This window comes from Octopus bimaculoides, chromosome 1, assembly GCF_046866305.1.
Source record: "Octopus bimaculoides isolate indiv1 chromosome 1, ASM4686630v1, whole genome shotgun sequence".
NCBI classification, from domain to species: domain Eukaryota; kingdom Metazoa; phylum Mollusca; class Cephalopoda; order Octopoda; family Octopodidae; genus Octopus; species Octopus bimaculoides.
The window spans coordinates 127,222,819-127,242,851 of record NC_142928.1 but is presented as its reverse complement, the minus strand read 5'-3'; the positions used below and the strand labels follow the sequence as shown (position 1 = coordinate 127,242,851).

Sequence of the window (20,033 nt, the reverse complement as noted above, 5' to 3'; positions counted from 1 at the left end):
CAATATTATTGAGCATTTATGGTGCATTTTAGAAAAACAAGTTAGGAGTCGATATCCTCCACCATCATCACTGCAAGAACTGGAGACTGTTTTAGCTGAAGAATGGACAAAAGTTCCTTTGGAAACAATTAAAACTTTGTACGAGTCCATACCGCATAGAATTCAAGCTGTAATTACTGCCAGAGGCAGTCCTACCCCATGTTAAAATAAATTTGTTTGAAATTTTTATGTTTCCATTATTTTGTTCAACCCCTGTATGTATATGTATGTATATATATATATACACACACACATATATATAATGCATACAGATTTGTATGTAAGTGTGTGTGTATATATATATACACACACACACACACACATGCATGCACAAATACAAATAAGATACATTTACACACATACTCAGTCTATATTTGTATATTTGCATGCACGTGCACGTATAAACATATAGCGCATATATATATATATATATTTCCTTAACCATATAGGTTTCCTGGACTATAAATATTAACAATATTAATAATAAGGATTACTACAAAGTTGCATAGCATTACCTTTACTTAAATTTATATACCATCTTACATAGACCAACACATGTTTCAATTGCACCAATTAGTAACTGTTGCAATTGCAACCCTACTATAAAACTGGTGCAGTTTCTTCAGGGTCTTTACTGGATATCTTTTGATTTGGCTGTTTAAAGATAAATATATATATATATATATATACATATATATATATATATATGTATATATATATATATATGTATATATATATATATATGTATATGTATATATATATGTATATGTATATATATATGTATATGTATATATATATGTATATGTATATATATATATATATGTATATGTATATATATATGTATATGTATATATATATGTATATATATATATATATGTATATGTATATATATATATATATATATATATATATATATATATATATATATATATATATATATATATATATATATATATATATATATGTATATGCGTATGTATATACAGTATGTAAATATATATATGTGTGTATATACAGTGTATATATATATATATCTCATGATTGATCGCTAGCCACTAAACCTTTTTTTTCTCTCTCTCTCTTCTTATTTCTGTGCTCTTTTCTGTTGAAGACCTTTGGCTCGAAACGTAAAAGACTTTCTCACTTCCCGAGTGTTAAACTAATACATCTGTTTGTTGTTTATACACCCGTCTTCATCTTTTGTTCTGTTTGTTTTGTAAATTCCAACTGTATATATATATATATATATATATATATATATATATATATATATAATGTATGTATATACAGTATTTATATATAGTATATATATGTATATACAGTATGTATATATATATATATATATATATATATATACATATACTCTTTTTCTTTACTCCCTTTGTTTCAGTCATTTTGACTGTGGCCATGCTGAAGCACCGTCTTTTAGTTGAAAAAAATCAACCCCTTGACTTTTTCTTTGTAAGCCTGCTACTTATTCTATCAGTCTCTTTTGCCGAACCACTATGTTAGGGATCATGCACATGTGCTATGTAGTTGAGAAGTTAGCTTTCCAACCATGTGGTTTTGGGTTCAGTTCCACTGGGCTGCAGTTAGGGCAAGAGTTTTTTTTACAACAGCCTTGAGCCAACTTAAGTCTTGTGACTGGATTTAGTAAATGGGAATTGAAAGAAAACAGTCGTGTGTGTGTGTGTGTGTGTGTGTGTGTGTGTGTGTGTGTGTGTATATATATATATATATATATATATATATATATACTATATATGTGTGAGTATGTGCGTGTGTGCATATGTATATTCGTTTGTGTGTACTCCTGTGTGTATGACATCACGTGATGTTTGTAAAACAAACATCATCGTCATACAAATTATGTTTTTCGTTTCCAGTTTTCTGTGAAAAGCATATTCCCTTACTTAGAAAACTGGTGAATGTTGGTGACAGGAGGGGCATCCAGCTGTAGAAAGTCTGTCTCAATGAATTCCGTCTGACCCATGCAAGCATGGAAATTGTACGTCAAAGCAATGTTTTGCATGTGCACGCGCGTGCACACTCACACACGCACATTAAATGCATTGTATTGTTTATATATGCATGATTATTATTTTAATATGCGTGTATATCTGTATTTGATGTAACAATTTTCGTTTATACTTCAGTCTTATTTATAGCAACAACATTTATAATTGCATATAAAAACAGTAAAATAGAACGTATACACGTTGACATGTAGAACATATTGTGAATTTACCGTTCATATCGACACATTGAAATATTTTGAATAGCCACGCGTGACAACTATTGTTACAACGTGTCACGTTGCGATCTAGACACGCATATGCACACATATACACAACTGCACACATGCATACACACACATCTATATACATATGTGTGTATGTGTGTATAAACACGCGAATTGGCACGAGTATATTGACAGCGGGCGAGAATGATCAAAGACGGTAAAAAAAAGTCAATGAAAAAAAAAAGTAAAACTTATAAATTAAATGAAGAGTATTAAACACAGTCAGACAAGGCTTTTTTCAGAAATGAGATTTATAGGGAATATAAGGAAACTGAGAAAAGCTGATATGTAAAAGAAAAAAGAATAATTGGTAATGGAAGTGGAGAAAGACGATTGAAAAATAAAAGGTAAAAACAAAAAAAAGAAATCGAAAGTAGGAAATATAATCAAAGAATGAGTAAAAGAGAAAAGAAAGGAAATATTCAACGAAATACTTTTCAACATTATTAATGAATTTACCTGGTTTCGTCCTGATGTCCAGATTCACCCCAAATTAAATCCCTGAAGCGATATCGAGGAGGAAGAGGTGGTACTTGAAAATCCGCCTGAGATACCATTCTGGTTTCTAGTGTTTTCTAAACAACGGCCTTTTTTTGTGTTTTTCTACCTTGATTGGGTTTGATATTTTGATATATATATATATTTTTGTAATTATTCTTAAAAGATGACAATAACTTATGAATATAGGAAGATCGCGGGGAGAAAAAATATATAAAAATAGAAATAAATTAAGTTAAAGAACCTTATTTGATTTTGGTTATTCTTTCCTTGACTTATTTGGAAATACAACCTTTCTTTATCAAGTGAAACCATAATTATAAACGCAGTACACGTTTGTTTTGGTCATCATCTTCATCACTGACATACCTCTCCTTCTGGGGTTAGGGGATTCTTTTTTTTTTTTTAATCCTTAATAAAAGCGATTTGCAAATTATTTAATATACTTCTCTTCTCATCCACTGAAGAAGAAAAAAACATATATATTTGTTTCAATCAATGAAAGTAGTTTATAATGCAATTTTAGAATCTTAGTTTGAAATATGAAATAATTAAGCAAGAGTGGGGAAGAAAAAAAATACAGGAATAATAACAGCAACAAAAGAGATGTTGATATCTATATTAATCGTAAAAACCACTGGGTTGGTTGTTGTGCTATTTGTGTGATATATCTAATGCGGTAATGTCAATTTCTGAAAAGCCGACTGCAGACGACTTTCTCGCCCGACAAATAGTAGCCTCGTCTTCACTGCCACGCGTGTTGCAGCTGTAGCATGACAGCAATATAGAGTTTTTGGCTTTACATAACTACCGTTGCTTATAATTGACATAAACTATGGAAGCCTTATATCACAAACACACTTACATACAACTTGTATTCCGTTATTGTGGTTGTTGTTGTTATTATTATTATTATTACTTAGCTATAAAGTCATAAGGTCTGAGTAGACGTATGATCGAAGGAGTTCCAACCATGACAACCCTATCGTTTTGTATATCAAGGACCACGTCGTTCAAAGTTGACTTATATCACACTCTTACATACAACTCGTGTAGTTGCTGTCGCTGTTGTTATATTACTTAGCTGTAAGTCTAAGCAGACCTATGATGGAAGGCGTTCCAGCTATGACAATCCATGTTTCTTCGGGTTTTTTCGTTTTTTTTTTGTTTTTTGTTTTTTGCAGATCAAGGACACATCGTCCGAGGTATCCTTCATTTCGGTATGACAGTAAAGGTGTGTGTGTGTGTGTATAGCTTGAGGGAGATCTAGCTGCTATATCTAGCAGGTCAGCAACCGCGTAGAGGTTCCTAGTACTCCAGTCATGCCCATCCCGCTTTTTAATATATGAAGAACCACATCGTCCACAGTATTTTTCATTTCGTTACACTGGCAAAGGTGCGTGGTTTGAGCTAGATCTAACTGCTATATCTTGCAGGTCGCGCATCCGCCGAAACGCCCCTACTGTTTAAGCCATAACTATCCTGCATTTTTGTATATTAAGGACCACATCGTCTAAAGTATCCTTCATTTCGTTAAGATAGTAAAGGTGCGTGTGGTTTGAGAGAGATCTAGCAGCTACACCTAGCAGGTCACACAACCGCGTTCCAACCATGACTGTCCCTCTTTCTTGTATGTCAAGGACCACAATGTCTAATGTATCCTTCATTTTGTTAAGATAATGAAAGTGTGTGGTTTGAAACTGATCTTGTTTCTATTTCTATTTCTAGCAAGTCGTGCAACCACGTAGAGACTCCCACCGTTCCGGCCATTATGATCCCCCCTCCTTTTTATATCAAGGACCACATCGTTTAATGCATCTTTCGTTTTCCTAAGATGGTAAAGTGTGGTTTGATGGTGATTTAACTGCTATTTCTAGCAAGTCGCTCAACCGCATTCCCGCCATAACTGTCCCATCAGAATTTCAATTCTGTTACGATGATTAAGGTATGGTTTGACAGAGATTTGCTTGCTATTTCTAGCATGATGTACAACCAGGTGGAGGCTCCTACCGATTCTGCTAATCAATCACCCTTCGTGCTGTCATGTCTATTCAATACACTAACAAATAAAGAAACAAAATTCCCAACTCTTCCCATTTATTATATCTGGCAATGAAACAGATCAGAATTAAAACGAATGATGATGCTGATGATGATATAAACTGTACAGAGGTGATTGCCATGGTAGAGGAGTGCTGAACTCGATTGAATGAACATTTAGGGTTTATTCTAGTCACAATACAATACATGAATGATAACCATTCAGCTGCCGTTTAGTACGGACATACACTTAACATTTGTTATTTTTATGAAGTATCAGCAAGTCAAATTACCTGTGCATTCAGCAACTTTTTCTAGCATGCTCATTATATATATATCTATATATATATATATATATAAAGAGAGAGAGAGAGAGAGATCTTTCATTTCTATCTCTTCATTCCAGTGAGATATTAAATAACTTTCATGTAAGACAGTTTTACACGCACGTACGCACGTTGGAAATATTATTCAAGAAGCGCAGCTTTGTGGTAAGAAGTTAGATTCCTAACCACATGGTTCTGGGTTCAGTACCACTGCGCGACATCTTGAGCAAATGTCTTTTATTATATGGCTTCGGGCCGACCAAAGCCTTGGGAGTGGATATTGTAGAGAAGACGGAAACTGGAAGAAGTTCATCCTGTGTGTGTGTATATATATATATAATACAAATGATATATAAACATATGCATGTATACATACATATATGTACATACCTACATCTACATGTATATATATATAGATGCATATCCAGGTAACCCTAACCCTATATATATGTATATGTGTGTGTGTGTGTGTGTGTATACACACACACAAACATACAACGTTAAGTGTGTGCGCGCCTTTGTGTTTGTTCACCACCACTTGACAATCGGTATTAGTTCGTTTACATCCCTGTAGCTTAGTTCGGCAAAAAAAAAAAAAAAAAAACAATAGAATAAGTACCAGGCTTTAAAAAATAAGTAATGGGGAAGATTCGTTCAACTAAAACTCTTCAGTAAAGTGCCCTAAAATGTCCGCAATCCAATTGCTGAAACAAGTAAAAGGTAAAAAAAAAAAAAAAGATTATGTAAAAACTTGTGCCTGTACTTTCTATTCATTATTACTTTACTCCTATAGGATGCTACTAGAAGTATATGATGGGAGAGTGGAGCAGGCGGCGATAAGGAATGGTTATTTATAAAGAACTTTTCTGTTGCGCTAACACAATGAATTGTGTTAGGTAGAAAATAAATGAACTTTTTATTTTTTTTGAGGACAGAAAACAATTGTTTCATACGAACATATTATACTACTGTTAATTGATGAGGCGGCAAGATGGTAGAATCGTTATCACGCTGGAGAAATTGCTTAGGGGCATTTCTTTCGTTTTTTTACGTTTTGAATTCAATATCTGCTGAGTTCGACTTTGTCTTTCATCCTTCATCGGGGGGTGATAAAATTAATACCAGTTGAGCACTAGGGTCGATATAATCGACTTCCTCCAACTCCGCTCAACATTGCTGGCCTTGTGCCAAAATGAGAAAGAATTACTGTTAATACTTAACTCCAGGTTAATTTTGAACAAACATGACAAAAGGCATTCCTGTCTGTTTGAGATTCTGTAGGACTTCATTGTCTAACGTGACTCTTCCTTTATTTAAGACAGTAGTGTGTGACGAGGGAGATTTGGCGCTGCTACTACTTGCAGGTCAAGCGACTATGTAGAGGTGACCTCAAATTTGGTAAAATAAGTGAAGTCGGTCTTAACAGGGTACTTAACCAGTTACTATCACTGGCAAATCGCCAAAGACTTAATATAATTCATTTCTGACACTCCGATCAACTACATCTTGTTAAGAGAGCAAGCAAAATAACTGTGATCGATCTGCTAGAAGTGGCGGGCAAATCCATTTCAAACACCCTGCTATCTTAAAGTATGATGGCTACATTGGATAGTTTTAGGTACACTATGCCTGATACAACAGACGTTTTAGGCATGGATGAAACACTTTTGACCATAGGTCTGCATGAGTAGGGCTAACTCGAAGCTAGACCACAATAGCAACAGCAAAACTTCCAAACCTTCCCTATTTATAGCTGAAAATAATAAAATAAAACAGGATTTTTTTCTGCCATAATTCAGAATGTGGTGGCGACCATCTCAACTAATTGAACACTTAATCGAAATATTGTAAAACAGTTGTTTATAAAGTTGATTGAATCTCTCTCTCTCTCTCTCTCCCTCTCTTTCGTGCTAACTAGACAAGATAATGGTTCGGGGTCATCGGATCGCACAGAAGCGCAATCCGAAACACCTAATAAACATGCTGTTCTTTATGGTATTGGAGTAGCTCTGACAGGTAATGAAATTACTGAAATTTTTAAAAGCAGTTGTGTGGCCACAGGGAATCGCATCTCTGAATGATTAAAATTGGATTTTGAATAAATTGTGAAATTAAGTGTTACCGTTTCTAATTTGGTAAACTGGTTATATTTTGCTTTTCTTTCAATCCACAAAACTGTTCCTTTTAATGATGCAAAATAGAGAATACTTTGATTAGGTTTATAGCGGCAATGAGACTAGGAAAAAAAAAAAAAAAAAACACCGACGTAATATAATTTTTCTTTTTCATTCTCGTAATTTTTCTTTGAAACAGAATTTTAGAAGAATGGAAAATATGACGTCTTACAGCATTCGTGATTTTCACTACCATACAATGTCCAATCTGAGGATCAAACTTGAGTTGCTATGGTCACTGATGAGTTACTCCTATGTGATAAGGCTAAAAATCAAGGTCTGAGCACAATTAATTTATTGATGATTCTTATTTTAAGGCAAAATAATCTCGAACATGATTTAGATGCAGAGAAAGAGTGAAAATTTATAAATATAGCATTTATGTCTCCGAGATATTAGATCCCCAAAATCTCCCTCAAAATTACACTTAGCGTTTTTCTAAAATAACAAATTGAATAAAGTAGTGATTGAAAACAAAACAGGTATGAATGCTCTTGAGCATATGAATATTTAATCAGAGCTGACCCGGTGTTCGACAACCACAAACAACAGGTAATCAATCCTTTTCCCCCATCTTCATAAATATGAGAATTATGTCCATCTTTTACCTTTTTCATTCATTAGACTGTGTCCTTGATGGGGCATCGCCTACAAGAATTTTAATCTAACGAAATGACTCCACTACTTATTTTTTTAAAGCCTTGTATTTATTCGAACGATCTCTTGCTGAATCACTAATTTACGAGGACTTAAACAGGAAATAAAGATTGTCGAGTAGTGGGGGAGGAGGACAAACACATGCACGAAGGCAAACAGATATATATATGTATACAACGAGCTTCTTTCACTTTCTGCCTACCAAAATCCACTGGTCGACCTGAGGTTAAATAGTGTTAGACAATGTAGTTAAGAAGCAAACTTCTTACCACACAGCCATTATATTAATTCTTCCACCGCCTATTTCCTAAGTGTTTTCTTTCTTTAAACAAATTTTAATTTTTATAGCTTCTCAAAAAGTTGCAGTGATCATACCATAAAACTAGCGCAGAAGTTGTAACATAACCCTTTGCCTGTCCAAAACATTTTTCTACGTTTGTCCTAGACGTCAATGTTTGTTTTCAGACTTTCAGTTAGCCCCTATTTCATACGTTCTGAGTAATATAAAGCTTTCTTTTTATAAGTCCTAAGTTATTCTGGAATTTAAAAAAAAAAATAAAAAAATTGAGAAAACCTATCATATATGATGCATGCATAGCAGAGAAATATATCCTGTCTATTACATGATACAGAGGACAGGCTACAAATAACTTCTTGATCTCTGATTATAATCGCGGCGATTCATTTCCATAGCTAATGTTTTTTTTTGGTTTTTTTTTTTTTTAAGGAAAAGAACGAACGTTATAACTTCTCATTTACACTCCTCTAAAAGAAAGTTCTTTTGTGCTTATGTAACAAAACCATTAAAGGGCAGACATACGTGCTCACATCCAACTGCACACACCTTCAAACTTCATAGCTAACAATAAATTCTCACATTTATATTTTTGTTACAACTGCTTTAAACAAGGTTAACTTAGTTGTCATACATTCAAGTAGTTACCAGATATTCTGCTGTACACTCCCCCAGATCACTGAGAGGAGGAATTCTGGCATTTAAGAAAGCAAGTATCTTCTGGATTTGTGCCATGATGGACACGTGTTTTTTTTCTTACAAGATCTATATATATATATATATATATATATATATATATATTATTAGAGTGGTACTAAAACTCTAACGTTCGAGAGAGAAAAAATCATAAGTCGATTACATAATGTATTGCATAATATACTGATAGCATGCAAATTTATTTTGAATCACGAAGACTTAGAAGGGAGTACCAAGAATTTTATTTTTTAAAGCCTCAAGAACAATCATGCGTTGCATTTTCTCTCTGAAATATATAACCGAGTGATATTTAGGATTCTACGTGTTGTGGTTACCTTCAGATACGAGCAAAAATAACTTTGGATTAAGTAACGAGTCACCAATAATAAACAAGAAGAATATGTGGTACAATATAAAATGATATAGCTACATACATGTGTCCCTTCCCTACATAAATTGCGATATAATCGTTATCTACCCCACTTGAAAGGAATCTAGTGAAAATATGCGATAAAAATGGTTATTTTTCTGCAAGTTATGAGGAAATAAAAACGATCCATATGAACTTTCTGTAACTCCTCTCCCGACCCCTCGAAAAATTTATTTCAGAAAATATTCTGATATAATCGTAATCTAACCCATATAAAGCATATTTGTAGAAAGTATTAAAAAATAGCCATTTTTCTGAAAGTTATGAGGGAACAAAGTCGAGGGCACACTTGTGAAGGTATGCCCAATAACAATGAGGCTACTTTATGAAAAATAGATTTTCGACTTTAAAAAAAGAAATTCTGATTTGATAATCATTCATACCAGACGCAGAGTGTTACCGTTTAATTGTGATGATAGCTTTTCCAGAATAATACTTCTATTCCTTTACTTATTAAGTGTTCCCTAACTGCTATTCACTTTAATCAAGTCATGGACAACCTACGACCCGTGTGACTTTCTGAAAGGCACGTCTGAAGAAAAATTACCTTCAATTTTTTTAGTAGTGCGGCCCATTTGACTAGGTGTCATTTCTCTCGCTTCTTGAAAAAGGATTTTTGTTCTTTCAAAATTTGTAGCTGTTCTCTGGGTAACAAGATCTTACCAAAATTTGAATTTTCAATTGAAATGAAGAAAAAGGCATAAGACAACAATGCCACTTGAATTTTGTAACTTTTGCAAGTGCAGAAAAGTTTACTTGGAACTTTTTTTGTGTGTGTCTATGGCATTTTATCATATTCAATCCTTCAGCTACTTTTCTCTTGACGACAAATAAGCTTTCTTAGCTTGTATATAAGATTCGGATAAAAAATATAGGGAAAAACCCAAGAAAATGCTGAAGGTTAAAATATAGCATAAACTTTATATTCAGATCAATAAACTTTCTACAAAAGGTATAATAAATTGTGGTGGTCTATAAAAGAGAAATGGCTAAATTTAATTATCTAACTTAGCTTTTTAGCTTCTTGTGCTCTCCAAGCTGAGACGTTCAATATTAGATTTCGGTTTTATAAGCAGCTAAAGCAATCTTTTCTTTGATTTTGAAAATTAATTATTTGTGACAAGTATTACCAACGGCTAGGTTTTTGTATGGATTTAGAGTTCTTTGTAGATTCTCACGGAAGCCAATACGTGGGTGTTCGACCTGCAAGATATAGCAGGCAAATTTCCATCAAATTATTGGGATGGGGCAAAATGGGTAAGTGGGGTAAAATGAGTATCTTTTTTGTTATTTATTTTTGTTTCATTGAAACTATTACATTGCAAATATTGCATCGTCATTTTGTACTGTTACATCATCTTTGGTAGTGAAAATTGGTCAGCATAGTTGAAGTTGAAAGTTTGAAAAGGGTGATAGGAGTTTTTTCAAGAAATTTTTCCTCAAATTTGACCCAGTTGTAATTGAGGTAACTGATAAAATATCTGAATAATTTTTGGTGTTTAGCAATCAAAATTCTTTCCTCTGCAGGATTCCAAGTCAATTTTTCCCCACACTAATGTCTAATTTGATACTTTTCAATGTTCAAAAACATGCTGTCTAAAGTGGGGATGAATTAGTAATGAGCAATTTCAATAATTTCTTCTTTAATTGTATGGTGAGTAAATATATCGGGAAGAAAGCCATCTAGAACAGATCGTAAAGAAGCTACAGAGAATATGTTATCTTGAGCTTTTAGAATTTGACGAGTAAATTAATATTGGTTTCACATTTTGGCACAAGGCCAGCAATTTCAAGGAAAGGGGTCAGTTGATTACATTGATCCCAGTGAACAACTGGTATTTATTTTACTGACTCCTAAAGGATGAAAAGTAGAGTCAGCCTTCGCAGAATTTGAACTCTGAATGTAAAAACGGACATAATACCACTAAGCATTTTGCCTGCTGTGCTAACAATTCTTTTCTATTCTAGGCACAAGATCTGCAATTTTGGGGGAGGGGGCCAGTCAATTAGATCGTCCCCAGTACACAACTAGTACTTAATTTATCAACCCCAAAAAGATGAAAGGCAAAGTTGACCTCGGCAAAATTTGTACTCAGAACGTAAAGACATGAAATACCATGAAGCATTTCGCCCTACATGCTGACGTTTCTGCCAGCTCGTTGCTTTAAATAGCAAAATAAATATTAAGAAATATATTAAAAAAAAAAAAGAGATTGTAACAAAATGACGTATAAGTAATTTCTATTTTATTTAAATGCTAAAAGGATTTCTGGATCACTTTGTATATTCAAGATGTCAATAAAAATGAACAGATTCAAAAACAGTTCACACATTGAATATCTGGGATGTGTAATCTCTCATAGCTTAAACATTTGATTCACTCAAATTGCAGCCTCCTGAATTTATTTAGTTTTCATGCATAAAATGATGAACAACATGCTGTCACTTTTTTCCTCTAACTTTTACACTATTTCTGTAGACCAAATCAATGTACCAATCACCTCTTCCATTGATTTGTAACAAGAATTAACAAAATACAGCACTTTTTTTCTGGCTATATTCCTATCTTTAACTCACTTCTCTCTTCAGGTCTTGAAGCTCATTCTATTTCTGACCTTAAGAAAAGACTGACATTTTTTTTTTATCTGTAGATCTATTCTTGTTCCTCAAAGTTGCATTGTTATTCCCTACCAAAATACAATTTAAGTTGAGAAATGAGGACATCTTAATTTTTAAGATATACGGAATAAGTAAGACAGATATTTTATTTCTGCTTCATTCTTATTTTCTATATTATATCATTTACCTTTTGTTTCAATCATTGGACTGTGGTTAAGTTGAGGCACTGCCTTCAAAGGTTTAGCTGAACAAATCAACCCATGTACCTATTTTTTTTTTTAAAGTCTTATACTTATTCTGTCGGTCTCTTTTGCCAAACCTCTAAGTTACGGGGATATGAACAAACACACACACACACACATTTATATATATATATATATATATATATATATATATATATTTCACTTTAGGTATAGCAAGACTAATAACCTAATGTAGAACTCAATATACGTATGCTTCAGAATGAAGCGTTAGTCAAGTACAGAGCGATAATAAGAAATTAAGATGACAAAAGAATCAACAATTATTTTATGAACTTCATTAGCCTACAACTACTCAGCTATGAGTCCATTGCAACTTTTAGCAGAAACAGCTGTAAGCTAACAAAGTTCATGAGATAATCATTTATTGTTTTGTCATCTTATTTTCTTACACACACACACACACACACACACACACACACACACACACAAATAAAATAGAAGTTGAAAATACACTTAAAATTTAAAATAGTTTAAAATTCTTTATTATATTAAAAGATTTTTTTTGCATACATATGAAAAATCTTTAAATATAATAAAAAAATTTAACTATTCTCAGTGCATTTTCAACTTCTATTTTTTCTGTATTTCTTCCCATGTGGAATAAGATAACTTTGTTTTCTATATATATATATATATATATGACTGACTGCAACACAGTTTCCACCTACCAAATTCACCCACAAGTTGGGCTAGGGCTATAGCAAAAGACACATGCCCAGGATACCACAGTGGGACTGAATCCAAAGCCATATTCCTGCAAAATGAACTTCTGAACCAACATCTGCACTTGTACCAACAGACAGGTTTTAAAATTCTTTTTTGTTTGTGTATTAATTAATAATTGCATATAATGTACAATTGGATGCATTTTATTTATTTATTTATTGTACTAGTATTCATGTTAGTTTCCAATATACTTTCTCTTCTTTTTCTTTGGTTCATATATAATAATGTACTGGGGAAAATATTGGCTTTTCATACTTTTCTGAAAATTGCTTGTTAATTTCCATATGTGCTTTTTAGAAATGATTAAAATTTACTTGTATTCACAAAATAACGTTTTCATCTGTGGGGCTTTTTTTAGGTGTGGGGGAAGTGGTTTTGTTAAGAACAGCATTATGTTAGAGACTTAATGCAATAAGGCAGATTCAAGAAGCTGATTTAGTAAAAAAAATAAAGGAATATGTGTATGTGTATATGTGTGTGTGTGTGTAGGAGAGAGACAGATAGATAGCATATGAACAGAAGATGCCTTGAAATTTTCCTGCAAAAACAAACAAGCAAAAATAAAAAGCAAAAGCAAAACAAGTTTTTTAGCTATTCAAATTGTTGTTGAAGATGTATATGTTCATGGAATACAAACATTCTTTGAATATGATGTTTTGTTGGGAATATAACTTTAAAAAATTTTGTAGAGTTAATGTGTACAAATTTCTTTTCTACTATTTGAGATTAATATAATTTCATTTCGTAATTTTTCAAAATACTGTTTGAGTTTCTTTTTCAATATTATGAATTTCACTTAGATATCCTCACATACTTATTTCTTTAGGAAATTTTGTTTCATCACTATGTAATATTTTTAAAATTAAAAAAACAAAAATTATTCAGGATATAAATTATATTCAGTACTCACTGAAAAAGGGTAAAGGGAAGACAGAGAGTGGCAATAAGTCAAGTAAACAAAGACAGCAATGAAAGCCAAAAATGCATCCAGAGTTGACAGAATAAAACACAAAGACAAAAGTGAAGCGTATAAGATCCATAAAGAGGATAGGGTGCATAGACATGTCAGACATGTTGGTGAGTATTCAAGAAGCATGGAATTTTTGAAGGATGCAGTGTCCTAACAGCTTACAACAATCGGCTACTATTCTGAGCATGATATAAAACCATTTGGGTACTGCATTGTTTTTTTAATTCTATAGGTGCAGAAGCTCGCTTTCCAACTACATGGTTCTGGTTTCATTCCCACTGCATAGCACCTTGGGCAAGTATCTTCTACTATAGCCTTGGTTCCTAAATTTTTAAAAATTTTCGTCCCCCTCCCATTTTTTTTGAGGCTTTGTTGACCCCCACCCCTGCCCCAAAATGAAAAAATCAGAGAAGACAAACAAAGCAAAATAACCTTGTATAAAATAATTTTTCATGAGATAAAATAAAAAATTTCAATGAGAGGGGTGAATTTGTTTGGTCTGTAGTACATCTTCAATATTAGGCTGCATTTTTGATAATGCAACCTTCATGTCATGCGCAACATCCAGCTCATTGCGAGTAAAGTTGCAAAAGCCATCTCACATTCATACGTTGTTGCAAATGGAACGATGAACTTGAGGGCCAATTTGGCAACATCTGGATAGGACTGCATCATTTCAATCTAGAATTCACTGCAACATGTTACGGAAGGCGTTTTTTGCACCTCCATCATTCAGCAAGTTGATGAACTGTTCTTGAATGATGTAATCTTCTGATGGAAGGTCAACAGCAGATATTGCAGAGTTTTGTAGAATGGAGAAGTATCTTTGAATTTCAGCATGAAGAATTAAGACATGCTGTTTCATTATGTCAAGGATGTCAACATCAACTCGAAGGCCATCTTTATCAAGGAAAGTATTGAGGTTTGGAAATGGTGCAAAATTCTCACATTCCAATTTAGAATGCCACAATTGGAGCTTCATTTTAAATGCAGTCATTTTTCATGACAGTGGACAATGGTGAGGTCCTTTCATTGTAGTGCTAAGTCAACAGAATTGACTGATTCAAAAGGATGAAAGGCAAAACAGATCTTGACAGAATTTAAACTCGGAATGCAAAGGTGGATGTAAAGTATTTTGTTCAGTGCGCTAATGAATCTGCCAGCTCACCACCTTTGGATAGTTGTGATATTAATTGCAAAAAGGTGACAAAAGTTGTCATGGGAATGATGGTGGATAATCAATTGCTAAATGTAGAAACTTTAGTGTGTCAATGTCCAGCGAAGCAAGATATTCAATATATGGTAACTGATGGAGGGAATTTGTTTAATTTCTATTTCTTTGAAAGTTTCTTTTTCAAATTTCAATTTGGTTTCTTTTACGGTTTCAGTTTTATGAACAAATAACTATTTCATAAATAACAGAGTTTGAGAAGTTTATTTTGCATGAGTTGTGTAGAATAACAGAATGTTCAAGGCCTTGAGGAAAACTGGAAAAAGATTTGTTGCTGTTCAGCCCTCAGATCTGCTTTGATTTAGCAAACTAGTGACCAAATGTATTCTTGTCATGATTAACCTGTTTATTTATTTGGTTTTTATTTTTTCCAGGTTCGTATATCTAGAACTGTATCATTGTCCTATATATTATTCATAAGATATGGAAATTTTGCTGCTATTTCTACCAGAAGCTTCATTGTTGACTAAAAGAAAAAAATGAAAATGAAAAATAAGTGGTGTTGCCATTTGGGTTGCAGTAAGTAAAATTTGCATTTTATTTATTTATTGTTTTTGTCTCTAATTCATGTTACCATCACATTCGATTTTACACTCACAACAAGGGAAATTATCAAGCCTCTTATTAACCAATTATTACCACTGTACACCATCACCAGTTTCCTTGGAATTTGATATTTTAAGCTATCTATTTCATTGGTTTATTGACAATTTTGACTCAGTTTCTCATTCCACCTTTTATGTGTATCATATGCACAAGTGTTACATTTTGCTTTTCTTTATCCCAAGAATATCATCTCCACATGAATTACTTCCCTTCTCATTCTTTTCTCAAAGATATTCCAGATAAGCATTGATTTCATGGGTTGATATGTACAACAAATGTCAAGGGTACAGCTCTTGCCCCGCACCAAACCACTAAAAATTAAAAAATTAAAATAAAAACCTTGAGAAAACTATCCTAGTGTTTTATGTGAAATTAAAGCTACAAATCACCAACCTGAGTTTTAATGCTATTGCTATCATCTTTGTACCTTTATTCGTTTCAGATCAATAAGACAAACACCGGCATAATATTCATGTTAAATTGATCAAATAGTTTTGTTCCTATAAAAAGAACAAAAGCATACATGCACAGGCATTGCTGTGTGGTTAAGAAGCTTGCTTCCCAACCACGTGGCCTTGAGTTCAGTCCCACTGTGTGACAGCTTGGGCAAGTGTTTCCTGCTATAGCCACAGGACAACCAAAGTCTTGTAAGTGAATTATGCAGACAGAAACTGAAAGATGCCCATTGTCTATATGTATATATATATATGTGTGTGTGCGTGTGTATAAGTCTACACACACACATACACTCCAGAAATTAACTATTCAAGTGAACTCAAGCAGAATATTCCAGAATTAATTGTAAAATGACATTAGTGATTGCAAAAGCGTTGTATTTTAGTATAATATAGAAGCCAGTAGAGTACAAAAACGAACTTGCATGCTGTTGAATAAATAAGAGTATACAAGTGAAAGCAGAAAGTTAATCTGCATAAATGTTGGCAGTGTTTTGACATCTGATAAAGCTGCATTTCACAGTTTCTCTGTATTTGTTATTACATTTTGTTTATGAGGAATTACATGATTCTGTAATACTATATAACTCTTTAAATTTGATAGGTTTGGTGTTATTCTATGATGATAATATCATCATTATTACAACAACAATTTTAATGTTATAAGGTATCAATATTTAATTTCAACCCTTTGCATTCAGTGTTTATATCGATCTGAAGCTGATTTTACCTTTTGTCCCTCTGGGTTTGATAAAATTAATTCCAGGCATGTATTTGCTATTAATACAAATGATTTAGAGCCTTTCCTACAAATATTTGACCTTCTGCCAAGGTAAAAAGAAAACCTTATTACTCATTGTCATTTCACTTCCACCACCACCACCACCACCACCATCACCACCATCACCTTCATCCTTGAAGTCATGAAGGGCAACATCTGATAGAAATAGAGGGTATTTAATTTCAGCCCTCAACATTCTGTGCTCAAATCTCTGGAGGGTCAAGTATTGCCATTTATCTGCTTGGGGTTAATAAAAATTAGTGCTAGTATCATACTGTAGCTGATTAATTAAATATAGTTATTCCATACAAGAAATTGGCTCTGTGCCTTGACAGCATAAATAATTATTACAACCACCATTGCTATAAGTATCATCCTCATCATTGAATTTATTATTGTTCTGGCATAATCATTATAGTGGTTGTAGTGACCCTTATGAGTCAAGCAAGCTTCTGCAAAGCTGACTCTGCCACACAATTTTCGTCAAGCAAGGTTTAAATGGTACTGCTTCCTTCTCCCTTCTGAAAAAAAAAAAATTCAGACTTTGCATCTATTAGAAGATTAAAGTGATGGTGAAGGGTTATTAGCTAATCAGCAGAATATCAGAAAGATGTTTTGCAGGACTTTAATTAGTATACCTTACTGTTCCAGAAAATGAGTACCATCTGATCTTCCAATACCATCAGCTTACGCAAACATCCAGCTCTATCAGAGCATGGTTCTACCAACATTTTTCTTTACTAGTGTGACACAGATGAGTACCATGAAAAACAAAAAAAAACCCAGAAAGCTAGATGTTTTCCATCAAAGATCCTTAAGAGAGATTTGGAGAACATAGTACCAAGACCAGTAACCAGTGGAGATGTTCTTAAGAGACCCAACACAAGACCACTTAGTGAAGTGAACATGGAACTTAGACTGAAACTAGCAGATCATATATTTCAGTTGCCAGAACAATGCCATTCTAAAACATCTTTCAAATGAACACCAATAAAGGGAAAAAGAAAGAAGTAGATTGAAAACTACATGGCACAGAACATTCACTGCCAACATGAGAGAGGTCAGTATTACGTGGGTGGATGTAGAGAAGACTGCAGCCAACAGAAGCCAGTGGCGTTAGCTTACTGCCCGGTGTGTTGAGGAACAGATAACTGATACTCATATTATTCTGATTTCAGATCCATACATGATCAATTCTGCTTTGCATCAGCTGGGAGCTGATTAAATAAATACCAGTGAGATATCAAAGATTAATTAACTGGTTATACTCTTTCTTCCAAAAATTAAAAATAAAATTACTAAAACCTAGTGAACTAGTCAAAAGAAATTGTTTAAAAGACAAACTTTACAAAATGTTTCTTTCCTGTTTGTTAAAATATGGAGAGGTAAGATGGCTTTTTGGGCAAAGAATTAAACTAATTTGCCATAGATTATGCATTGAAATTTAACTGTAGTCATTCACTGATTTTTTTTTTTTTTTAGGTTAAAACATTTTATTATACATTAATATAGTTAATTTGTCTGTTGAGAACAGCTGGTAGTTCACTTGAGAGCATTAGCTACAAAGAATGAGGTAAAGAGAAAGCTTTTACATAGTCAACCATCCTGTTGGAAATAGCTATCAAATCTAGTAGACAGAAAACTGTGAGGAAGTTCATTGTATCATACATGCATGCATGCATCCATCCATCCATACATACATGTCTGCATACATCTATACATGTATGCATGCACATACACATTAAATGTGTGTGTGTTTCTGAAAAGTTGATTCTCTTCAAATGAAGTTCTTTGCACTGAGTTACAGATGCTTCTTGAAATTAGTAATTACATTAACCCTTTCCTTACCAACCCGGCTGAAACCAGCTCTATCTGAGTACAAATGTCTTGTTTTCATAAGTTTTGAATTAAAATCTTCCACCAAACTCTAGTCACAATTTATGTTCCTAACACTAGCTGAATGATTAAGTTATTTTACTAAATCCTTTTTTTATATCTAAAGTAATTGAAAGAAACACAGAGCATCTCAAAATAAATACAGTAACGAAAGGGTTAAGGTACTGCTCACATATCTAAGACTACACTCCTGCAAGACATACACTCACACGCACGTGTGCAGATGCACACACACACACACACTGATTCTGGGCCACATCCCACCTCACAGAAAGTCATCTGGCTATCGTTTTTTATCACTCAGTCAGGAGGGAAGAGCAGTACCCAAGGCCTTTTACAGGGCTCCTTAGACTAGTAAGAGCAGGGAGGAAGGCATCCTAAAACCAGAGAATTTACTTGATATCCTCAAACTTCAGACTTGATTCTTGCCATACACTCCCTTGCTGTACACTCCCTTGGCATGTATTCTTTTTTGCATAGTCCCATATCTGATGATGTTAGAAATCCAGTGAACCAGTGATTATCCTCTCAGTTGGAAACCTGTAACTTACAATGCTATCTTTCATATATTACAATATAAAATAAATAAAAAGCAAATATCCTAAGAGTTAGAGTGAGCATTGCAAATTTCCATTGCTTTCATGATTAGCAACAGAATCAGACAATGAAGTAAACTAGTTCTCATAGTATTAATTAACTTCTCAATGATCCTGAATTAGTGAGTTAGTTTGTTTTTTTTATCTTTAAATGAAGGTGTATATTTGACTGTTCAACAATATAATATGACTGATTTTATTTATTTTGTAAACCACTCCACAAAGGAAACATGCTAAATCAACCGTGATGGGATACAATCTTTGATGCTTTGATGTTATCAAGTCATTCACTCCACCACTGGGCCATTGTTTAATATGAAAGTGAGATAAATGTTTAACTTGCTTACTGGACATCAAATGATCTATTAAGAAAATTATATGAGTATAGAAATGTTTTGTTTTGCATTGTTGTAGCTTTTTTCTTCTTTTTTTT

General features: G+C 33.3%; 1 protein-coding gene across 27 annotated transcripts in view; it reads right to left on the bottom strand.

Moving 5' to 3' along the window:
- The window catches only part of LOC106878725 (potassium channel subfamily T member 2), a 668,752-nt gene that overhangs the window by 250,007 nt on the left and 398,712 nt on the right, over positions 1-20,033 (bottom strand). For 3 of the 27 annotated variants that reach the window (XM_089357634.1, XM_089357652.1, XM_089357698.1), the window contains exon 1: positions 2,801-3,609. The exons of 19 other annotated variants lie outside the window; for them this stretch is intronic. In XM_089357634.1, coding sequence (XP_089213760.1) covers positions 2,801-2,898 — 98 coding nt within the window. In that variant the 5' untranslated portion in view covers positions 2,899-3,609. Of the gene's footprint in view, positions 1-2,800; positions 3,898-20,033 lie in introns of those variants that run through there. 5 more of the 27 variants (XM_089357591.1, XM_052970049.2, XM_089357614.1 and 2 more) reach the window with 3 other exon arrangements.